We start from the raw sequence: 22,820 nt of genomic DNA on the forward strand, positions 1-22,820 counted from the left end.
GCAACCAGAGTAATACGGGGAATGGGAGGACTACAGTACCCAGAAAGATTATCAGAATTGGGGTTATTAAGTTTAGAAAAAGAAGGTTTAGGGGCGACCTAATAACTATGTATAAATATATCAGGGGGAAGTACAGAGATCTCTCCCATAATCTATTTATACCCAGGACTGTATCTATAACAAAGGAGCATCCTCTATGTCTAGAGGAAAGAAGGTTTCTACACCAGCACAGACGGGGGTTCTTTTCTGTAAGAGCAGTGAGACTGTGGAATTCTCTGCCTGAGGAGGTGGTCATGGTGAACTCTGTAAAAGAGTTCAAAAGGGGTCTAGATGCATTTTTGGAGAGAAAGAACATTGCTGGTTATGAATACTAGATTTATAGATTTTTTTTTGCCTTCCTCTGGATCAACTCAGTAGGGACTCATTAGGGATATAGGTTGAACTTGATGGACTCTGGTCTTTTTTCAACCTTATGAACTATGTTACTATGTTACTATGTTTTCATTGGCAAATAACAATGTTATATAAGTGAGGTAGTCTTCTTGAAAAGCGCTGTGCTCTGCTGAAATCCCACGCCTGCGCCATTGATGCAGATTATGTATGGCACATGTTCAGTGGATTTGCTAGGAGTAAGCACAGGATTTTAGAAGGATTATCAGTGGAAGCTGAGCTCTCCTTGTCTAAAGTGGGTACCAGGCAGGGCATCAAAGTGGAGAAGTGTTGCGACCCCAGGCACCTGAGATTTTGGTTCTTGGCACAATAGTATTCTTTGAGTCATTCTTTACTATCTTTGTCACTGTTGTGATATAAGAGGGCCATAATGTGGACATCACTTAATCATCATTGATGATACTACAAGATAAATCCAAACTGTTCTGTTAGTTGTTAAAGGGGTACTCCGCTCCTAAACATCTTATCTCATATCCAAAGGATAGGGGATAAGATGTCTGATCGCGGGGCTCCCGCCGCTGGGGACCCCTGCAATCTCGGCTACGGCACCCCAGACATCCGGTGCAAGGAGCAAACTTCACTCTGTGCCGGATGACTGGTGATGCGGGGTGGAGGCCTGTGACGTCACGGCCACACCCCACTCGTGACACCATGGCCACACCCCCCAATGCAAGTCTATGGTAGGGGGCATGATGGCAGCCACGCCCCTTCCATAGACTTGCATTGAGGGGGCGTGGCCATGAAGTCATGAGCATGGTGTAGCCTTGACGTCACGAGGCTCCGGCGCGGCACCCAACGCTCTAAACGAACGCTGGGTGCAGCAGGAGGATCACAGGGATCCTTTGGATAGAGGATAAGATGTCTAGGGGCGGAGTACGCCTTTTAGTGCAGAAGGACATAACTTCATTCATAAAATTGACAATACCGTACAGTTACAATATTGTTGTTTAAAACTAGATTCACTGCAGTCCAGTAAAGCAGCGAGTAAATCATTCAATGTATTCTAAAATGTCTCCCCCCCCCCCCCCCCCCATGCTGCAAAATTCTCAACACTTCCCACCTGGTATCTTTCAATGCTACGTGAGGAATGAGCAGAGGGGAGACAGGGCGAATTCTCAGAACTTCAGCTATGGTGGCTTCCAAGTAGTGCAACATTTTCCTGTCACTCAGTTGTGGATGTCGCCCAAATCCAACCTTCACATCCAGCTCCTCCTGGATCTTCTTCTGCACCTGTATTTTAAAGGAGTTGGTTTAAATGAGTGAATATACAGCATAAAATCAATTGGAACACTGCAGCTCAGCCCCCATTAAAGGGAATGTGTCACCAAATTTTTATTTTTATTGTATGAAATATACATTTTTATATTATACATTTTTCACATTTTCTATATATTTTTGAATTGGAGCTGAGCTGCAGTAACCCAGCATGGCCACTTTACAATGTACAGCGCTGTCTGCTTCCTGTGTGTTGTGGGCGCTGTGGCACTGGTACACAGCTGATCAGCAGGTGGTCCACGTTTGTGACTCCCACCAATCAGATATTTATGGTCTAGACCAGGGGTAGGCAACCTTTTGGTAGTGCTGTGCCCAATTTTTTTTCGATGTCGCTTGGTGTGTGGTAATTTGGGTGTGGCTTGTCGTGGGTGTGGCTTGCTGTGGGAGGGGTTTGTGGGGGTGGTGGCTTTTTTTCAGAATTGTCCCTATATATTGTTCAAGCTGTGCGTTTAACTCAGACCTGTATAATACAGACCCCAGAATCAGACTCCACCATAATACAGACCCCAGAATCAGACTCCCCCATAATACAGACTCTAGAATCAGACTCCATCATAATACAAACCCCAGAATCACCACCCACCATAATACAGACCCCAGAATCAGTCCCCACCATAATACAGACCCCAGAATCAGACTCCACCATAATACAGACCCCAGAATCAGATCCCACCATAATACAGACCCCAGAATCACCACCCACCATAATACAGACCCCAGAATCACACTCCACCATAATGCAGACCCCAAAATCCCCACCCACCTTAATACAGACCCCAGAATCAGACTCCGCCATAAAACAGACCCCAGAATCACACTCCACCATAATACAGACCCCAGAATCAGACCCCACTATAATACAGACCCCAGAATCAGACTCCACCATAATACAGACCCCAGAATCAGACTCCACCATAATGCAGGCCCCAGAATCAGACCCCACCATAATAAAGACCCCAGAATCAGATCCCACCATAATACAGACCCCAGAATCCCCACCCACCTTAATACAGACCCCAGAATCAGACTCCACCATAATACAGACCCCAGAAACAGAACCTGTTATAATACAGACCCCAGAATCACACTCCACCATAATACAGACCCCAGAATCAGACTCCACCATAATGCAGGCCCCAGAATCAGACCCCACCATAATAAAGACCCCAGAATCAGATCCCACCATAATACAGACCCCAGAATCCCCACCCACCTTAATACAGACCCCAGAATCAGACTCCACCATAATACAGACCCCAGAAACAGAACCTATTATAATACAGACCCCAGAATCACACTTCACCATAATACAGACCCCAGAATAACCATCCACCATAATACAGACCCCAGAATCAGTCCCCACCATAATACAGACCCCAGAATCAGACTCCACCATAATACAGACCCCAGAATAAGATCCCATCATAATACAGAACCCAGAATCACACTCCACCATAATACAGACCCCAGAATCCCCACCCACCTTAATACAGACCCCAGAATCAGACTCCACCATAATACAGACCCCAAAATCAGACTCCACCATAATACAGGCCCCAGAATCAGACCCCACCATAATACAGACCCCAGAATCAGATCCCACCATAATACAGACCCCAGAATCACACTCCACCATAATACAGACCCCAGAATCACCACCCACCATAATACAGACCCCAGAATCAGACTCCACCATAATACAGACCCCAGAATCACACTTCGCCATAATACCGACCCCAGAATCACCACCCACCATAATACAGACCCCAGAATCAGGACTTCCCTACATAATACAGACCCCAGAATCAGGACTTCCCTACATAATACAGACCCCAGAATCAGGACTTCCCTACATAATACAGACCCCAGAATCAGGACTTCCCTACATAATACAGACCCCAGAATCAGGACTTCCCTACATAATACAGACCCCAGAATCAGGACTTCCCTACATAATACAGACCCCAGAATCAGGACTTCCCTACATAATACAGACCACGCCATCATACAGACCATTTATATTTTTCCAGTGCACTCTCCAGAAGTTCAGAATTTGGTGGATTTTATTCCATTCCAAACAGTGTTACAGAACAGGCTACGTTTCAGCAACCTGTCTTGGCTTTTGTCAAGCCTGCTCTGTAAGACTGTTTGGAATGGCATAAACTCTACTGAATTCTGCACTTTATACTTTGGCTTGCTGCAATTTTTCTTGGGTATAGGTAGCTAGCTAGGTAGGTAGGTAGATAGCCAATTAGGTAGGTAGGTAGCTATGCAGGTAGATTGGTAGGTAAGTGGACATGGAGGTAAGTTCATAGGTAGGTAGCAAGGAAGCTAAGTAGGTAGCCAGGTAGGTAAGTGGGTAGCTATGTATGTAGGTAGGTAGCTGGGTAGCTAGATAGGTAGGTAGCAAGTAGGTAGTTAGGTAATTAGGTTTTTATGTAACTAAGTAGCTATGTAGGAAGGTAGCCAGGTGGCTAAATAGGTAGCCAGGAATGTAATAAGGTAGGTAGCCAAGTAGCCAAGCAGGTAATTGGGTAGGTAGCCAGTGCTCCTCCACATCATCACCCCCCCCCCCCGCGCCCCTCTCACCTGCACCCCCTCCCTCTCCCCTGCACTCCCTCTTACCTACACCCCCATCCCTCTCACCTGCACTCCCCCTCTCACCTACACCCTCCTCTCACCTGCACCCCCCCCCCCCCCTGTTACTTCTCCTTCCCTGCTGATGCCCGGATGTTAAAAAAAAATATTTAAAAAAACAAACACCTTTACTCATCTGTTTCCCGACGTCATCGGTGCCTTCACTGTGGGCAGAGGTCACAGGTCTACTCTCAGTGAAGTCGCAGGTCCTGCAGCTCACATCCAGAGCAGGGTTTAGCGGTGAGCGTGCGCACACACAGCTAGAAGCGGCACTCGCTCGTCTGGGGCTCAAGGACAAGAGTCCCGGATCCCCATTAGCAGAGTGAGCGCCTCTGCCAGACAAGCCCCCTCTCTTCCCAGAGCCCCACATGCCCCTCAAAAGCACTCCACATACCCTGAGTGGCACGCATGCCAAGGGTTGCCGACCCCTGGTCTAGACTCTATCCAACAGATAAATACATTCTAAGTGTGAGGAGTAACTGCAGTTTAACCGCTTGTGATTCTCCTAGTATCATCAATAGTTCTACTACTTTCTAAAATTCTCTCCACATAATCCCCCTACCTCTGGGTAGTGTAATAAATACACAAGTGCCCATTTCAACACGGTAGATGTGGTCTCTACTCCGGCTCCAAATATATCCCCAACGGTCATCAGGATGTGATCCTCTGTCAGTCCTACATCTTTGGATATGTTGCTGTTGTTATTTTCCATGCTGAGTTTGGCCTTTATAAGAGCGTCCAATAGATCATTTACCGTTTCACTGCAAAATGCCGCCTGCAACATAAAGAAAGTAGAGTCAGAAACCAGATGCCTCAAACACCTGCCCTCACTTATTACTATTATTACTGGGAATGGGAACACAAGGAAATGGTGCTGCGATGTAAAGAGACTTAATCTGGCAATAAAATTGACATTTTGACCTCCTACAAGACTAATGTGTTCTTTGCATTGTTATACACCATTTGTAGGAGGGACACTTTGAGGCAATCCATGCTGTTCTATCATTACAGGTACAGTGCTGGTTTTTTTAGTTATAGGGGCAAATTCGGAGCAGTAGGTACGGTTTGTGAAACTGGCATATCTGTCTAGCCACCAGCACCAGGAGATCTAGTGGAGGCTGTTAGAGAGGGAATAGCTTTGGACCATGGTGAGCTGACCACAGGGTTTATGGCAGGAGGGTGAGGGGCACAGGCTACCGATTTAGAAGAACTAGTGCAGCCATGACTATTGGTCTGGGATGACCAACTGCTGCCTGGGGGAGCCACTGAAGGTGCATGGGAATCACTGGCACCAAACTGAGTAGAGTAGAGGAATGGGGGCGGGTGGGGATAGAGGACTGCAATAGGTTTGGGAAGCCATGGGTCACACAGGGCCCAATATATACTTGCGGGAACAGGTGATTTTTAGTCTTCAGTGGGCCGGACCAGGCTGCCACAGAACATACAGTGGGTCCTGCAAAATCCTGCGCAGCCCCACCAACCACTAAAATGCCACAAGGGGCTGATGAAATAGCACAAGGGGGTAACGAAATGGTACAAGGAGGCTATCTCTAAAAACAGTGACAAAATGTTTGTGGGAGCGGGCGGGATTGGGCACACGTGTTGCAGGAGTGGAACACACACCTTGTGGGATTGGAGGGTAGAGGTCAGAAGTCCAGCAGGATCAGGATTAAAGGAATAGTGCAGAAGAATATCCAAAGGATAGGGGATAAGTTATAGTGGTCGGACCCCCCCGCGATCTCCTATACGGGCCCACGGCAGTCTGCAGCAAGCGTTGTGCCGACCCCAGCAGGAAGCAGCGGCAGACACACCCCCTTCATGTATCTCTATGGGATACAAGGAGGGGGCGTGTCGGCTGCCAAGTCATGCGGGGACAGAACGCTCCCTTCCTGCAGACTGCTGCAGCCCCGTACAGGAGATCGCGGGGGTCCTATCGGTCGGATCCCCCACAATCTATAATTTATCCCTTATCTTCGTTAGAGGATAAGTTATTTTCCACTACAGTATTCCTTTAAGAAAACAGTCCTGTGCAGGGCTCTAGGCAGGGGTTTAAGCACTGGAAACAGGGGGAGTGGCTTGGTTAAGCAGACATATTTTGGCCCAATCTAGGGTGCCGCAATCTGTAGGATCACTCATCTGTACTGCAAAATGTGGTTAATTTTGGAAGATGCTGAATACTTTTACTACAATGTTTTAGTGTGATAATTGTAGATTGGGGGGGGGGGGGGGGGGGGTTGAGGGGTGTACGAGTACAACCCTATTAACCTAAAGAGGAAGCTGCACAAAAAACACTAAATAGTGTATTCCATAGTAATTATTTACAGGGAAATTCTTATATTATTTGTATTACAGTATATGCATTTTTTTTTACCTCATGTTCCCTTAATTTCTTTTGGAGAAGATGATCTCGAATTGCGACTGACTTCCTCAATAAATCCAGGTCCTTGTTTGGGAATATCTGACAACAATCATCAAACATTTCATTGGTTATTTGCCTTTATTGATGGCCTTACGCTTCTATTATTTCTTATATCTAATGCAGTGTTTCCCAACTAGGGTGCCTCCAGCTGTTGCAAAACTGCAACTCCCAGCACGCCCGGACAGCCAAAGGCTGTCGGGGCGTGCTGGGAGTTGTAGTTTTGCAACAGTTGCAGGCACCCTGGTTAAAGGGGTATTCCAGTGAAAAACTATTTTTTTTCATATTAACTGGCTCCCAAAAGTTAAAAAGACTTGTAAATGAATTCTATAAAAAAAAAATCTTAATCCTTCCAGTACTTATCAGCTGCTAAAGTTGAGTCGTTATTTTCTGTCTGACCACAGTGCTCTCTGCTGACACCTCTGTCTGTCTCAGGAACTGTCCAGAGTAGGAGCAAATCCCCATAGCAAACCTCTCCTGCTCTGGACTGTTCCTGAGACAGACAGAGGTGTCAGCAGAGGGCACTGTGGTCAGACAGAAAAGAACGACTCAACTTTAGCAGCTGATAAGTACTGGAAGGATTAAGATTTTTTTAATAGAAGTAATTTACAAATCTGTTTAACATTCTGGAGCCAGTTGATATGAAAAAGAAATGTTTTTCTTTAGAATACCCCTTTAAGAAACATTGATCTAACGACTGGGCATTGTAAGTGCCACATACAAAGGATCTAGGAAGTAAAATAGTGCAAACAGCTATAATTGTCCATAGGTCCCTGAGTGTTCACATTGTAATAACGGAATTTACCTATTTTCTAGAAATAAAGTCACTCACTGTATACACAAGGGGGGAGATTCTCAAAAACTACTGTAATTTCTGTCCCAGCAATATTTTTCACACCTTTTTTTTCTCCTCACATTTTCAAAGGTCCCTTTTGCTGCTTTGAAAATATGAAAATATGTGAAAATTCTATTTCGCGCCACTTCTGTTTTTTTTTCGCACAAAAAAAAATGTTTTTTGTTGCAGCCATATTGGATTTTTTTTGTGCTAAAATTGCCGAGTTTGGCACCAAAACCGGCAATTTTGGCGCCAAAATTGTCGATTTCTGCACCAATTTTTATATCCCAGAAAATTCTGGTGGAAACATCTCACAAAATATTACAAGGTTAATAGTGCCCAGAAAAGCGATAACTGTATAAATAAAACATTTCTGAGCTTAAATGTGAGTGCAATTTTTCAATAATAATTATTTCTTTTTTTTTATAATTACCTAAAGGGGTACTCCGGTGGAAAACTTTTTTTTTTTTTTTTTAAATCAACTGGTGCAAGAAAGTTAAACAGATTTGTATATTATTTCTATTAAAAAAAATCTTAATCCTTCCAGTACTTATTAGCTGCTGAATACTACAGAGGAAATTATTTTCTTTTTGGAACACAGAGCTCTCACAAGCACAGTTCTCTCTGCTGACATCTCTGTTCATTTTAAGAACTGTCCAGAGTAGGAGAAAATCCCCATAGAAAACATAAGCTGCTCTGGACAGTTCCTAAAATGGACAGAGATGTCAGCAGAGAGCACTGTGGTCATGATGTCAACAGAGAGCACTGTGTTCCAAACAGAAAATAATTTCCTCTGTAGTATTCAGCAGCTAATAAGTACTGGAAGGATTAAGATTTTTTTTATAGAAGTAATTTACAAGTCTGTTTAACTTTCTGGCACCAGTTGATAAAAAAAAAAAAAAAAAAAAAAGTTTTCCACCGGAGTACCCCTTTAAATAACACCTTTTACCCCCCAAAAAACAAAGAAAAAAAATCAATAAAACTGCAACCATTTCTGGGATTTCTAGACTATCAAAAAGCTGGTGTGATATTTTTGATGTAAACTGGACTCTCACCCATTTGAAAATATCATGTAAAGCAGACAATATACGTGGACACGCCCACTTTTAAAAAATTGACGTGAACAGTGTAAACCGCAGCACAAAGCTCTTTGAAAATGTGGTCAATACAAAATTTTGCCGCAAAATTTTTTTTTTTGGGCGCAAAATTCTTTAAGAATCTCCCCCAATGTCCATAGGTGACACAATGGAATATATCAGTGGTCACTCCATTTCCATTGTAATTTTTAGCACAGATTTTAGGATTGCTCTTTTCGGTCTACCTTTTCTTATGTCCATACCTGGAGCCAGGGGAAGATGTCAACCAGGCTGTCTTTTGCCACGGTGTCCACAATGCCTTGGCTGTATCTTAACATGGACTCAAACTCTTCATCACCTCTGCTATATCTTGTGCTGAAACACAACGAGCAAACCACATTGGTGATGGCTCGGGTGAGTTCTGGCGTCACGTCGAATGGGACAGTCTGGAAAGTAGTCAGCGTGTGGCACAAGGAGGCCGCCTCGCGGGAAACTGTAATAAGGAAACAAGAGTCCATGCGTCATTATCTTATGCACTGGAACAAGGTGGCTTTTGAGTGTTTTTTTTTTTGGGAAAGACAAAACTTTTACACGTTCATTTACACACCCTGGGGGAGATATTCAAAAACTACTGTTAGTTCTATTACAGCAATGTAAATCACTCTTTGTTTTTTCTCCTCACATTTTCAAAGGTCTCGTGCTGCTTTGAAAAAAATGAAAATAAGTGAGACTTCATTTTCGTCCCACTTTTGTAGTTTTTTCATGGCAAAATAGCCAAATTATTATTTTTGTTGCTATATTTGGGGGGGGGGTTGTGCTAAAATTGCGTAGTTTGTCGCCAAAATTTAACATTTTGTCGCCAAATTTGTCTCCAAGTTTTACATCCCGAAAAATTCTGGCGGGAGCCTCTCACATAATATTCTATGGTTACTAGTGCCCAGACAAGCCACAACTGTGTAAATAAAACATTTCTGGGGCTTAAAGGGGTTATCCACCATAGGATGATTTTAGTACGTACCTGGCAGACAGTAATGGACATGCTTAGGAAGGATCTGCGCTTGTCTTGGGGATAAATGGCTATGCTGTGAGTCCACCCTAACACTGTGGCTAGCTTTTTGTGAACGGATATTTCCTGTTTGAGTTTTCTTCTTTGCCTAAAAATTCCATAATTCCCTTTTCCTCCCTCCCACACATCAGCCACTCGACCCATTGAAACATAAATGAGCTGCATCCATTACAAAGACCTGGGATTTTAAATCAGGGTGCCTACGGCTGTTGCATTAGTTACAGATTGATCTCTCTCCCACCAAGCGATCCCTCCACCCATTGAAGCAGACAGGCTCCCTGTCATAAGCTGACCAGCTGACTAGTGAGTCAGGTCTCGGGCGCATTGCAAGCTGTGAAAAATCTGAGACAACAGTCATTTTGTATGCTGTTAAAAATAAATATTGGGGCGAAAATCACAGAAGAATTGTGAGAAAACCATCACACACAGGTACAGACACTATATTATCAACTACACTAACTTTACAGCCCCTGTAGTATAGTCATATAAAAACAATTCCTGGAATACCCCTTTAATTTTTATTTTATTTTTATAACATTTTCCAATAATAATTGTTTATTTTTCAATAACTCTGGAAAATTTTGATGTAAAATGGATTTTTGACCCCTTTAAAAATATCATGTAAAACATGACATTTACATAGCCACACCCACTTTTGTAAAACTGGTGTAAACCTTGGATAATTCTCATGTAAAATATTTTAAATATCTGACACTTTAAATTTATGAACTTTTTCACACCAAAATTTTGGAGCAAAATGCGAAATTTTTGAAGTGAAGAGTTTTGAATATGACCCCCACTGTATCCAATGTGTATTTTTTGCTGTAGCTTTAATGCTGTCAAATCAATATAAATAAGTGGTTGAACACAGAATCCAATCTGCAGCAGTAAATCTGTAGTGGATACGGCACAGGCAAATGTACCGTAAGGCCCGATTCACACCACGGAATTTTCAAGCGGCAATGGGATTCTGCTGCCCACTGAATTTTAGCGGCAGATATTCTGCTGAAATTCCGTTGTCAAAAGAATGGTCTTGTCCACAATCCGCTGGGCAGACATTGCCGTCTATGGGGACAAAATGTCTGCCTGGTCCTACCACCGACTGATTCGGTCGGCACTGGCCGCTTTCGAAAGCTCCAGACGGTATTTTTCCTGGCCTAAGGGTATAATTACATGGACAAAAATCGATCTGAAAAAAACCGAAACAAATTAAAGAGTGCAATGCTAAAGCGAAACTACAGCCCCTTTAATCTCTACATTGTGGGTTTTAGAAGTCCAACCGCTACCAAACATAAAGTGATAGTGTATGCTTGTGACATGTCTAAGAGGTGACTAAGGCTAAAATGGGAACTCTCACTTAAAAAAAAAACTTTTGACATCTTGTAGAAATTTTTATCTGCCAAGGTCTAAATGTTCAGACCCCGAATGATCACTAGAATGAGCCAGGAGAGGCGCGTATTAAGGAGACAGACTTTCAATGTACCGTATTTTTCGCCGTATAAGACGCACTTTTTCTTCCCCAAAACTGGGGGGAAAAAGTCGGTGCGTCTTATACGGCGAATACACCCCTATCGCGGCGGTCCCTGCGGCCATCAACGGCCGGGACCCCCGGCTAATACAGGACATCACCGATCGCGGTGATGCCCTGTATTAACCCTTCAGATGCGGCGATCAAAGCTGATCACCGCGTCTTAAGGGAAAGTGACACTAACCCGGCTGTTCAGTCGGGCTGTTCGGGACCGCCGCGATTTCACTGTGGCGGTCCCGAACAGCCCGACTGAATAGCCGGGTTAGTGCTTACAGGACACCGGGAGGGACCTTACCTGCCTCCTCGGTGTCTTCTCTGTTCAGGGATCCCCTGTATGGCCGGCGCTCTCCTTCCTCGTCATCACGTCGTCGCGTACATGCGTCGGCGTGCGTAACGACATGATGCCGGCGACGGAGAGCGAGGATACCCGGCCGGCAGCAGGGACTTTCCGGAGCGACGGGGACACGGCGACAGCGATGGAGCGACATCCAGGGCAGCGGTGACGGGTCCGGAGCGGCGGGGACACGTGAGTATTACCTCCTATGCAGTGGTCTTCAATATGCGGACCTCCAGATGTTGCAAAACTACAACTCCCAGCATGCCCGGACAGCCAACGGCTGTCCGGGCATGCTGGGAGTTGTAGTTTTGCAACATCTGGAGGTCCGCAGGTTGAAGACCACTATTGGTTCAAAATCTTTATTTTTTTAGATTTTGCACCTATAAATTGGGTGCGTCTTATACGCCGGTGCGTCCTATAGGGCGAAAAATACGGTAAGTCTATGGACTTGTCCTGTTCAGCATACACTTCTCAGTCCCCGCCTATTCTAGTGATCTGTCGGGGACTGAACATTCAGACCCTGACTGATCGAAACTTTTGTCTTGTCTCTTGGACAAAGCAACAGGTAAAATAAAAAAAAATAAAAAAATTGTGTTTAACCATTAGACCATACGGAGGAGATAACAAGTGAAATACAGATGCATTATGCAATAGCAGAAATATTTTTTTTCCAGCTGATCAGGGTCCCATAAAAACAAAACAAAAAGTAATCTTAAAGGGGTACTCCGCCCCTAGACATCTTATCCCCTATCCAAAGGATAGGGGATAAGATGTCAGATCGCCGCGGTCCCGCTTCTGGGGATCCCCGGGATCCCCGCTGCAGCACTGCGCTATCATTACAGCACAGAGCGAGTTCACTCTGCACGTAATGACGGGCAATACATGGGCCAGAGCATCGTTATGTCACGGCTCCGCCCCCTCGTGATGTCACGGCCCGCCCCTTTCAATTGAAAGTCTAAGGGAGGGGGCGCGGCGGTCGTCACGCCCCCTGCCATAGACTTGCATTAAGGGGACGGGCCGTGATGTCACGAGGGGCGGAGCCATGACGTCACGCGGCTCCGTCCTGTAATGATAGCGCAGTGCCGCTGCGGGGATCCCGGGGATCCCCAGCATCGGCACCGCGGCGATCTGACATCTTATCTCCTATCCTTTGGATAGGGGATAAGATGTCTAGGGGCGGAGTACCCCTTTAAAATATATCCACTGAGCCTAGTCAAGCTACAACAGGTAGATCATTTTTTTTCCTACTATTGGATTTATCCAGATCTGTGCAGACAGGATCCTAAAAGAGGGGGAGAGCTGTTTTTCAAATGTTTTGAGCAAACAAGCTCAATATCCAGTCATATAAGGCAGTCGACATACAGTCAAGTATAATATAAATATAGTTTTAATATTCCTACATAAGTGTGACATAAAAAAGATCACGATTTCCTCTAATTCATGGAACGTAATAAATATAGAAACAATGGTTTATTGCAATTTGTATGAAGTTGCCAGATGGCTCAATCTAGGGACAGGATCTTGACAAACAGATGGAGGATGTGAGGAAGTCCAGGTACCTGAGTTCTAATCCTTCTAGTCTGTTATTTAATTACATCTTCTTTGCCAGAATACAGTATATTAAAATACAAGGGATGTTCCTTGAAAAGTTTATTGCATGTTTACATATAAACTATATTGACTGTCCCTGTTTTTGTTTAAATTCTTAAACAGATGAGATTGCATAATATTTTATCGATTTTTTCCGGAATTACCCTTATTTCTTATGAAAGTGTCTGCTATGTTTAGGCCACTGTACTTAAAGGGGTTATGCAGGAAAAAACTTTTTTTTTATATATCAACTGGCACCAGAAAGTTAAGCAGATTTGTAAATTACTACTATTAAAAAATCTTAATCCTTTCAGTACTTATGAGCTTCTGAAGTTTAGGTTGTTCTTTTCTGTCTAAGTAATCTCTGATGACACGTGTCTCGGGAACCGCCCAGTTTAGAAGAGGTTTGCTATGGGAATTTGCTTCTAAACTGGGCGTTTCCCGAGACACGTGTCATCAGAGAGCACTTAGACAGAAAAGAATAACCTTAACTTCAGAAGCTCATAAGTACTGAAAGGATTGATATTTTTTAATAGAAATAATTTACAAATCTGTTTAACTTTCTGGAACCAGTTGATATATAAAAAAAGTTTTTTCCTGAAATACCCCTTTAACCCTACAAGTATAGTGCACATATGGTTTTATGGACACCCATTAGGACAACTTAAATTGTACTTGTCAATGAGTGTTTAGACATTGACCAATCACTGGAACAAGCGAGGAGACAAGCACACAACTGTGCGCTTCTCTCTCCTCTTTATCTACGTGGGTGAGATGGTCCCATAGATTTGCATTATGAGACTTGTCTTAAAGATGTACTCCGCCCCTAGACATCTTACCTTCTATCCAAAGGATAGGGGATAAAATGTCTGATCACAGGGGGTCACGCCGTTGAGGACCCACATGATCTCGGCTGCGGCACCTCAGACATCCGGTACACGGAGCAAACTTTGCTCCGTGCCGGATGACTGGCGATGTGGGGCAGAGGCTTGTGTCGGCAGGGCCACGCCCCACTCATGACGTCAAGGCCATGCCCCCACAATACAAGTGTATGGGTGGGGACTTGAAGGCCATCATGCCCCCTTCCATAGACCTGCATTGAGGGGCATGGCCATGACGTCACGAGTGGGGAGCGGACCTGATGACACGAGCCTCCAGCGCTGCACCCAATGCTCAAAACGAACGCTGGGTGCAGTAGGAAGATTGTGGGGGGCCCCCAGCTGCGGGACCCCAGCGATCAGACCTCTTAGCCTCTATCCTTTGGATAGGAGATAAGATGTCTAGGGGCAGAGTACCCCTTTAATTACCTGACACAGAGCACAATTCTTGCATGTTCTAGAGATCAGACAGGGTCTGAACGCTGATCCCAGCCTCATAAAAACTTGTGTTACGTCTCTGTGACAAATCAATTTTTTTTTTTCATAATGACAGTGTTCATAGGGGTTTACATTTTCTGAGGAAATAGCCGAGAAAGTTCTACAAAGCATACAGCCAGGCAGCATTACAGAACTTACATTGCTATAGGCCACACCCTTACTGGATTGGGGGATTCACGGTTAGTGGTTGTGACATGATAACCGCACATGGTTTACTTCCAATAGTTATTCTTCACCTGTAATTCTAACTTGAAAATGACATAAGTGCAGGTGAAGCATGGAAAATAGTGGCAAACTGTGTGTGGCTACTACTGCTCAGCCGTGTATGGGCCAACACAGGGTACTTTCACACAGGGCAGTATTACTGCAAATTCCTTTAAGCAGAAAGTCCACACCATTTCCAATGGTAAATGGTATGGCTTTTGGTGTGGATCTGTTTCTGACTTGCTCCAGAAAATAAACAAACTGGTGCCCATGATTTGCACCACATTAAAGAGTACCTGTCATCAATCCATATTTTCTAAACTAACTCAGATTATATTCCCTAACTCCTCCTAACACCCATCCTGCCCCTACAAAAAATTTCCAGAGCTTTAAAAAGCTGTGTATCACACCTTTCCCCTTGCTCACATTGTATGAGCTCCCGGCAGGAGAAAGTGGGTGTTCCCCAGCAGGCGCGATGTCACTGATGCCTGGGAGAACTGGGCCTCACCATGCCCCACATGCACTTCCTGAGTTTGGTCTCCTGCCAGGCCCGGAAGGAGACCAAACTAACTGTTTAACTTATGCAGAGAACAGAACAGAGCCACCTAGTGGACGTTTTTTTTTTTTTTTTTCACATTAAAAACATATAAAGGTTGAGAATTTTAACAGCAAATAAATAGCAAAGTGTCACATAATTACATAAGGAACAATATATTAAAGTTTAGTTTGGTGACAGGTACTCTTTAACCTCTTAAGGACCCAGGGCGTATGGATACGCCCTCACACCCTGGGCCTTAAGGACCCAGGGCGTATCCATACGCCCTGGCGTTTTCCGGTCTCTGCCGCGCGCCGGGCAGAGATCGGAACTGGATGCCTGCTGAAATCCTTCAGCAGGCATCCAGGGCAAACGCCGAGGGGGGCCATGTAGGCCCCCCATGTCGGCGATCGCCGCAAATCGCAAGGGAAATCGCCCTTGCGATCTGCGGCGATACCGGGCTGATCGGGTCTCTGGGACCCGACCACCCGGTAATTTCGCATGATCCCGGCTGTCACAGACAGCAAGGACCATGCTGGAGCCTAGGAGCGAGGTGGCAAGCCTGCCACCTCCTCCGATCCCCTGCGATCTGTCGGTTAGTTAACCGACCAATCGCAGGAGGGGGGCGGTTACTTCCTCCCGTCCTGCCCGGCCCCTGAAAGTCCGGAGAGGACGGGAGGAAGACCGGAAGGACGCAGCGGGGGACAGGGGAGTGCTGGGGACCGGCCCCGGTACTTACCTCGTCCCTGAAGACCCGGATCCCGGCGAGGAAGATGGCGGCGGCGGCGACAGGTGAGTAGATCTTCAGCCGCGGTCGGGCCCTTTACAGCAATGCACGTCGCCGTAAAGCGACATGCATTGCTGTAATGGGACCCTGTAAACTACAACTCCCAGCATGCCCAGACAGCCCTTGGCGTCTGGGCATGCTGGGAGTTGCAGTTTTGCAACATCTGGAGGTCCACAGTTTGGGACCACTGTGCCCTTCCAGATGTTGCAAAACTACACATCCTCAGCATGCCCTTACTGTCCAGGCATGCTGGGAGTTGTAGTTCTGTAACATCTGGCCCTTCAGATGTTGCATAACTACAACTCCCAGAATGCCTGGACAGTTTTGGCATACTGGGAGTTGTAGTTTTGCAACATCTGGAAGGGCACAGATTGGGAACCACTGTATTAGTGGTCTACAAACTAGTCCTCCAGATGTTGCAAAACTACAACTCCAAGCATGCTGGGAGTTGTAGTTCGGCAACATCTGGCTCTAAAGATGTTGCCGAACTACTACTCCCAGCATGCTTGAGAATGCTGAGAGTTGTGGTTTTGCAACAACTGGAGGCACACTGGTTGGGAAACATTGTCTGTTTCCTTACTCAGTGTTTCCCAACCCGTGTGCCTCCAGCTGTGGCAAAACTATAACTACCAGCATGCACTGATAGACTGTGCATGCTGGGAGTTGTAGTTTTGCAACAGCTGGAGGTCCCCCCCCTGTGAATGTACAGGGTACAGTCACATGGGCAGGGGGCTTACAGTGAGTATCAGGCTGCAAGTTTGCGATGCAGCAAATTTTGCGCGGCAGCTCAAACTCGCTGTAATCCCCCGCCCATGTGACTGTACCCTAAAAACACTACACTACACTAACACAAAATAAAATAAAAAGTAAAAAACACTACATATACACACACCCCTACACAGCCCCCCTCACCTCCCCAATAGAAATGAAAAACGTCTGGTACGCCACTGTTTTCAAAATGGCGCCTCCAGCTGTTGCAAAACAACAACTCCCAGTATTGCTGGACAGCCGTTGACTGTCCAAGCATGCTGGGAGTTTTGCAACAGCTGGAGGCACCCTGTTTGGGAATCACTGGCGTAGAATATCCCTATGTCCACCCCTATGCAAATCCCTAATTTAGGCCTCAAATGCGCATGGCGCTCTCTCACTTTGGAGCCCTGTAGTATTTCAGGGCAACAGTTTAGGGTCACATATGGGGTATCGCCGTACTCGGGAGAAATTTCCTAACAAATTTTGGGGGGCTTTTTCTCCTTTCACCCCTTATGAAAATGTGAAGTTGGGGTCTACACCAGCATGTTAGTGTAAAAAAAAAATTTTTTCACACTAACATGCTGCTGTTGCCCTATACTTTTCATTTTGACAAGAGGTAAAAGGGAAAAAAGCCCCCCAAAATTTGTAATGCAACTTCTCCAGACTACGGAGATACCTCATAAGTGGGCGTAAAGTGCTCTGGGGGCGCACAACAAGGCCCAGAAGGGAGAGTGCGCCATGTACATTTGAGGTGATTTGCACAGGTGGCTGATTGTTACAGCGGTTTTGACAAACGCAAAAAAAACTAAACCCCACATGTGACCCCATTTCGGAAACTACACCCCTCACGGAATGTAATGAGGGGTGCAGTGAGAATTTACACCCCACTGGTGTCTGACAGATCTTTGGAAAAGTGGGCTGTGCAAATTAAAAATGTTGTACAGACCACTCTTCCAAAGATCTGACAGACACCAATGGGGGTAAATGCTCACTGTACCCCTTGTTACGTTCCTCAAGGGGTCTAGTTTCCAAAATGGTATGCCATGTGGGGGTTATTTTGTGGTTCTGGCACCATAGGGGCTTCCTAAATGCGACATGCCCCCGAGCAAAATTTGCTCTCAAAAAGCCAAATATGACTCCTTCTCTTCTGAGCATTGTAGTTTGCTCGTAGTGCACTTCAGGTCAACTTATGGGGTACCTCCATACTCAGAAGAGATGGGGTTTCAAATTTTGGGGGGTATTTTTTGCTATTAACCCTTGCAAAAATGTGAAATTTGGGGGGAAACACCCATTTTAATGAAATTTTTTTTTTTTTAACGTATGCAAAAGTCGTGAAACTCGTGTTGGGTATTAAGGCTCACTTTATTCCTTGTTACGTTCCTCAAGGGGTCTAGTTTCCAAAATGGTATGCCATGTGGGTATTTTTAGCTGTCCTGGCACCATAGGGGCTTCCTATATGGGACATGCCCCCGAGCAAAATTTGCTCTCAAAAAGCCAAATATGACTCCTTCTCTTCTGAGCATTGTAGTTCGCCCGTAGTGCACTTCAGGTCAACTTATGGGGTACCTCCATACTCAGAAGAGATGGGGTTACAAATTTTGGGGGGTATTTTCTGCTATTAACCCTTGCAAAAATGTGAAATTTGGGGGGAAACACACATTTTAGTGAAATTTTATTTTATTTTTTTACATATGCAAAAGTCGTGAAACACATGTGGGGTATTAAGGCTCACTTAATTCCTTGTTACGTTCCTCAAGGGGTCTTGTTTCCAAAATGGTATGGCATGTGTTTTTTTTTGCTGTTCTGGCACCATAGGGGCTTCCTAAATGCAACATGCCCCCCAAAAACCATTTCAGAAAAACGTACTCTCCAAAATCCCCTTGTCACGCCTTCGGTTCTGAGCCCTCTATTGCGCCCGCCGAACACTTTACATAGACATATGAGGTATGTGCTTACTCGAGAGAAATTGGGCTACAAATATAAGTATACACTTTCTCCTTTTACCCCTCATAAAAATTCAAAAATTGGGTCTACAAGAACATGCAAGTGTAAAAAATGAACATTGTGAATTTTCTCCTTCACTTTCCTGCTATTCCTGTGACATACGTAAAGGGTTAAAATGCTGACTGAATGTCATTATGAATACTTTAGGGGGTGCAGTTTTTATAATGGGGTCATTTATGGGGTATTTCTAAGATGAAGACCCTTCAAATCCACTTCAAACCTGAACTGGTCCCTGAAAAATAGTGAGTTTGGAAATTTTGTGAAAAATTGGAAAATTGCTGCTGAACTTTGAAGCCCTCTGGTGTCTTCCAAAAGTAAAAACTCGTCAATTTTATGTTGCAGACATAAAGTAGACATATTGTATATGTGAACATTTTTTTTTAAATAATTTTGAATATCCATTTTCCTTACAAACAGAGAGCTTCAAAGTTAGAAAAATGCAAAATTTTCAAATTTTTCATAAAATTTTAAAATTTTTCACCAAGAAAGGATGCAAGTTACAATTTTTTTTACCACTATGTTAAAGTAGAATATGTCACGAAAAAACAATCTCGGAATCAGAATGATAACTAAAAGCATTCCAGAGTTATTAATGTTTAAAGTGACAGTGGTCAGATGTTCAAAAAATGGCCGGGTCCTAAAGTGTAAAATGGCTGGGTCCTTAAGAGGTTAATTGTGAGTTTTAGGCTGGGATTACACTTGGTACTTTTGTGAGAAAACGCCATATTCGCTGCATCGTCTATTTATGGGCCAAAAACTATGCAGACAGATGTTAGCTGGGAATCAATAGGACATTTTTTTCTGTGCTTTCATGGCATTTTTAGGCTCAGGGGCTGTTTTCCAAAATCTCAGCATGCTTAGGGTATTGTGTTTTTTCACGAAATTTTGGCAGAAAACATGCCAGAAAAATATGCAATGTATATTTAATATTTGCATTTTCCCCGACAATTCTTCAATAGAAATCCTTGAATCACATGATGAAAAAATCACATAAAAACACATATACTAGTGCACACTATTGTCACAAAGACTGAACCTTGGGAGTAAAAAATAAGAGGGCAATTTGTTTCGTGGTGTATTTTTTTTTCTGGCCCTTAAAGTGCCAAACAAAAGTTGTGTGCAATCCCAGCCCTTACACACTTTTATGACACTTTTTTTTGCTGGGTGTATAACAAAAGGGTTATGGCCTCTGTATAAGGGGTTTTGGCAAAAGGGGTGTGGCCTGTATGCAGCCAAAATGTGCAACAGTTCTGGTTGGCGTAAACCTAAACTAGAAAGTCTACAGATATGCCATTTATCAATCAACCTAAGAATGAGTGGAGTGTCCCAGCCATGCATGGCCAGCTCTCCATTCATTCTCTATGAGGCTTCTGGACATTGCCCAGTGCTAAGCTCATGCATGGGCCTTGAATTCACAGAAGGACCTCCATTCCCCTACAGGCCTGGTTGTGGTTGTACCCAGGGGTCAAGTCCTGGGAAAAGTGTAGGAACTCACCCAAGATTTCCACTCAATGGCTGGTCCTGCAGGACTCCTGGTAATGGGAAAGTGCAGGAACTCCGTTCCCACGAGTTCCTGCAGGACTTGAGCTCTGGTTGTACCCCCTGTGACTACGATCATTCCACCCCTGCATGTACTATAAAACACTGACAACCACAGTGCATTGCAGTGGGAAAGAAACATGTGACTCATAGGTTCTATTCACATCCCCTTAGGTTTACATATCATGAGTATATTGCATTGCTTTATATACACTTATACTATCTAGGACCATTTAAGGTTCGCTAAAAGTAAAATACACAGACAAATTTGTTCATTGTTGATTTTGGCACTAAATTGTAAAACCTGGAAAATTCCGCTGGAAGCATCTCCCGTAATGCTCCATCATTACTAGTGCCCAGACAAGTGATAACTGTGTGGAGGAAACATGTCCAGGGGTTAAATGCGAGTGCAGGAGCAGTGACCGTAAAGAAAATTTATATATGCCATGACTAGTGTAAATCTTGGATCATTCTCATTAGAGATGAGCGAACTTACAGTAAATTCGATTCGTCACGAACTTCTCGGCTCGGCAGTTGATGTCTTATCCTGCATAAATTAGTTCAGCTTTCAGGTGCTCCTAGGACTGTATCCACCTTTTCCAGCCCACGGGAGCACCTGAAAGCTGAACTAATGTATGCAGGAAAAGTCATCAACTGCCGAGCCGAGAAGTTCGTGACAAATCGAATTTACTGTAAGTTCGCTCATCTCTAATTCTCATGTAAAACACTTTGAATATCTGATGGAAACTTTTTTGCTGAAATTTTGGTGTAAAAGGTGAAATTTATGACATAAAAAAGAGTTTTGAATATGTCCCCCTATATTTTTAACATAGAATGGTCTATATCAGTGGTCTTCAACCTGCGGACCTCCGGATGTTGCAAAACTTCAACTCCCAGCATGCCCAGACAGCCATCGGCTGTCTGGGCATGCTGGGAGCTGTAGTTTTGAAACATCTGGAGGTCCGCAGGTTGAAGACCACTGGTCTACATAGACAGTGATTTACAGCTTCCAGCAGCTCTTTCTTTTTATATATCATTTTATATGTAAGGACTTGCTTTATCTGTATTAGTCATCTACTTGTTTTCTTAAATCATCACTTTTTCCTATATATATATATTTTTTTTTTGGATGACATTTTGGGAACTTCAGACCCAATTACCAGGTTTCCATAGAGTTATGGTCAAGCTACAATGGTTTCAACATACAATGGATCGTCCTGAAACCCATTAATATTAAAACTTAAGGGACTACAGTGGTCCCTCAAGTTACAATATTAATCGGTTCCAGGACGACCATTGTATGTTGAAACCATCATATGTTGAGACCATAACTCTATGGAAACCTGTTAATTGGTTCTGAAGCCACCAAAATGTCATCCAAAAATAGGAAAATGTGAGGATTAAAGATAAATAAGTAGATAACTAATATAGATAAAGCAAATCCTTACATATAAAAGTAAGAAAGATCTGCTGGGAGCTGTAAATCACTGTCTGTGTCAGTGTTTCCCAACCAGGGTGCCTCCAGTTATTGCAAAACTACAACTCCCAGCATGCCCGGACAGCCTTTGGCTGTCCGGGCATGCTGGGAGTTGTAGTTTTGCAACAGCTGGAGGCAACCATTTTTGGGAAACACTGGTCTATGCAGAGGACAGAAGCTTTTTCAGGGTCCTGTACAGAACACGCAATGTCCTAAAAAATGGAGAATGGAGCCGCCCTCACCTGGTGTCCAAAGGAGCAGCTAACCCTGGCACAGGTTAAGAGTACAGAACATGTAATACCTCCCTGTACTGTAGGGGGCGCTACCAGATACCAGTCAGTGCATACACAGGGGTTTTACCAGTGAAATATCCATTCTGATTGGTCGGTTCTTCCAGCCATTGACACGTTTCGCAGATTCCATAGCATTGTATGTTGAGTCTGGTTTCAAGTTACAATGGTCCAGAAAAGACCATTGTATGTTGAAACTATTGTATGTTGAGGCCATTGTAAGTTGAGGGAACAGTGTATTGTATTAAATGTTGTTTATATACAGTACTATAATATTTGACCACTAGAGGTCATCAGAGCTGCAATCATTTCCCCCTTTCCACTTTATAGTACTGCACTAGCCCAGGATCACTGTGATATTGTTCTGAAGTATCTTCATGTATGTTTTCTCTGTGGCAGGGATTGGATAGTTTTTGCCCCAGCTGATTTATCTGGTATTACATTTAAAGGAAATATGTATCGGATTATAAATAATATTTCCTCCTGAACTGTTACATGATCACTGTAATTTGAGCTGTATTCTTAAACTTTACCACAAGAGGGAGCACGTCAACTTTACAACAAGCAAATATTATGGGCACAGAGCAGTGTTTCCTAATCAGAGTGCCTTCAGCTGTTGCAGAACTACAACTCCCAGCATGCTACAAG

General features: G+C 44.1%; 1 protein-coding gene across 1 annotated transcript in view; it reads right to left on the reverse strand.

Moving 5' to 3' along the window:
• Positions 1–22,820, reverse strand: part of LOC130281905 (steroid 17-alpha-hydroxylase/17,20 lyase) — a 48,500-nt gene that overhangs the window by 18,335 nt on the left and 7,345 nt on the right. The window contains exons 3-6 of the mRNA XM_056529645.1: positions 8,953–9,182; positions 6,734–6,820; positions 4,925–5,137; positions 1,511–1,680 (exon numbers count right to left, since the gene is read on the reverse strand). Coding sequence (XP_056385620.1) covers positions 1,511–1,680; positions 4,925–5,137; positions 6,734–6,820; positions 8,953–9,182 — 700 coding nt within the window. The remainder of the gene's footprint in view (positions 1–1,510; positions 1,681–4,924; positions 5,138–6,733; positions 6,821–8,952; positions 9,183–22,820) is intronic.

The sequence above is a fragment of the Hyla sarda genome, chromosome 7 (genome assembly GCF_029499605.1).
Source record: "Hyla sarda isolate aHylSar1 chromosome 7, aHylSar1.hap1, whole genome shotgun sequence".
Classification (NCBI taxonomy): domain Eukaryota; kingdom Metazoa; phylum Chordata; class Amphibia; order Anura; family Hylidae; genus Hyla; species Hyla sarda.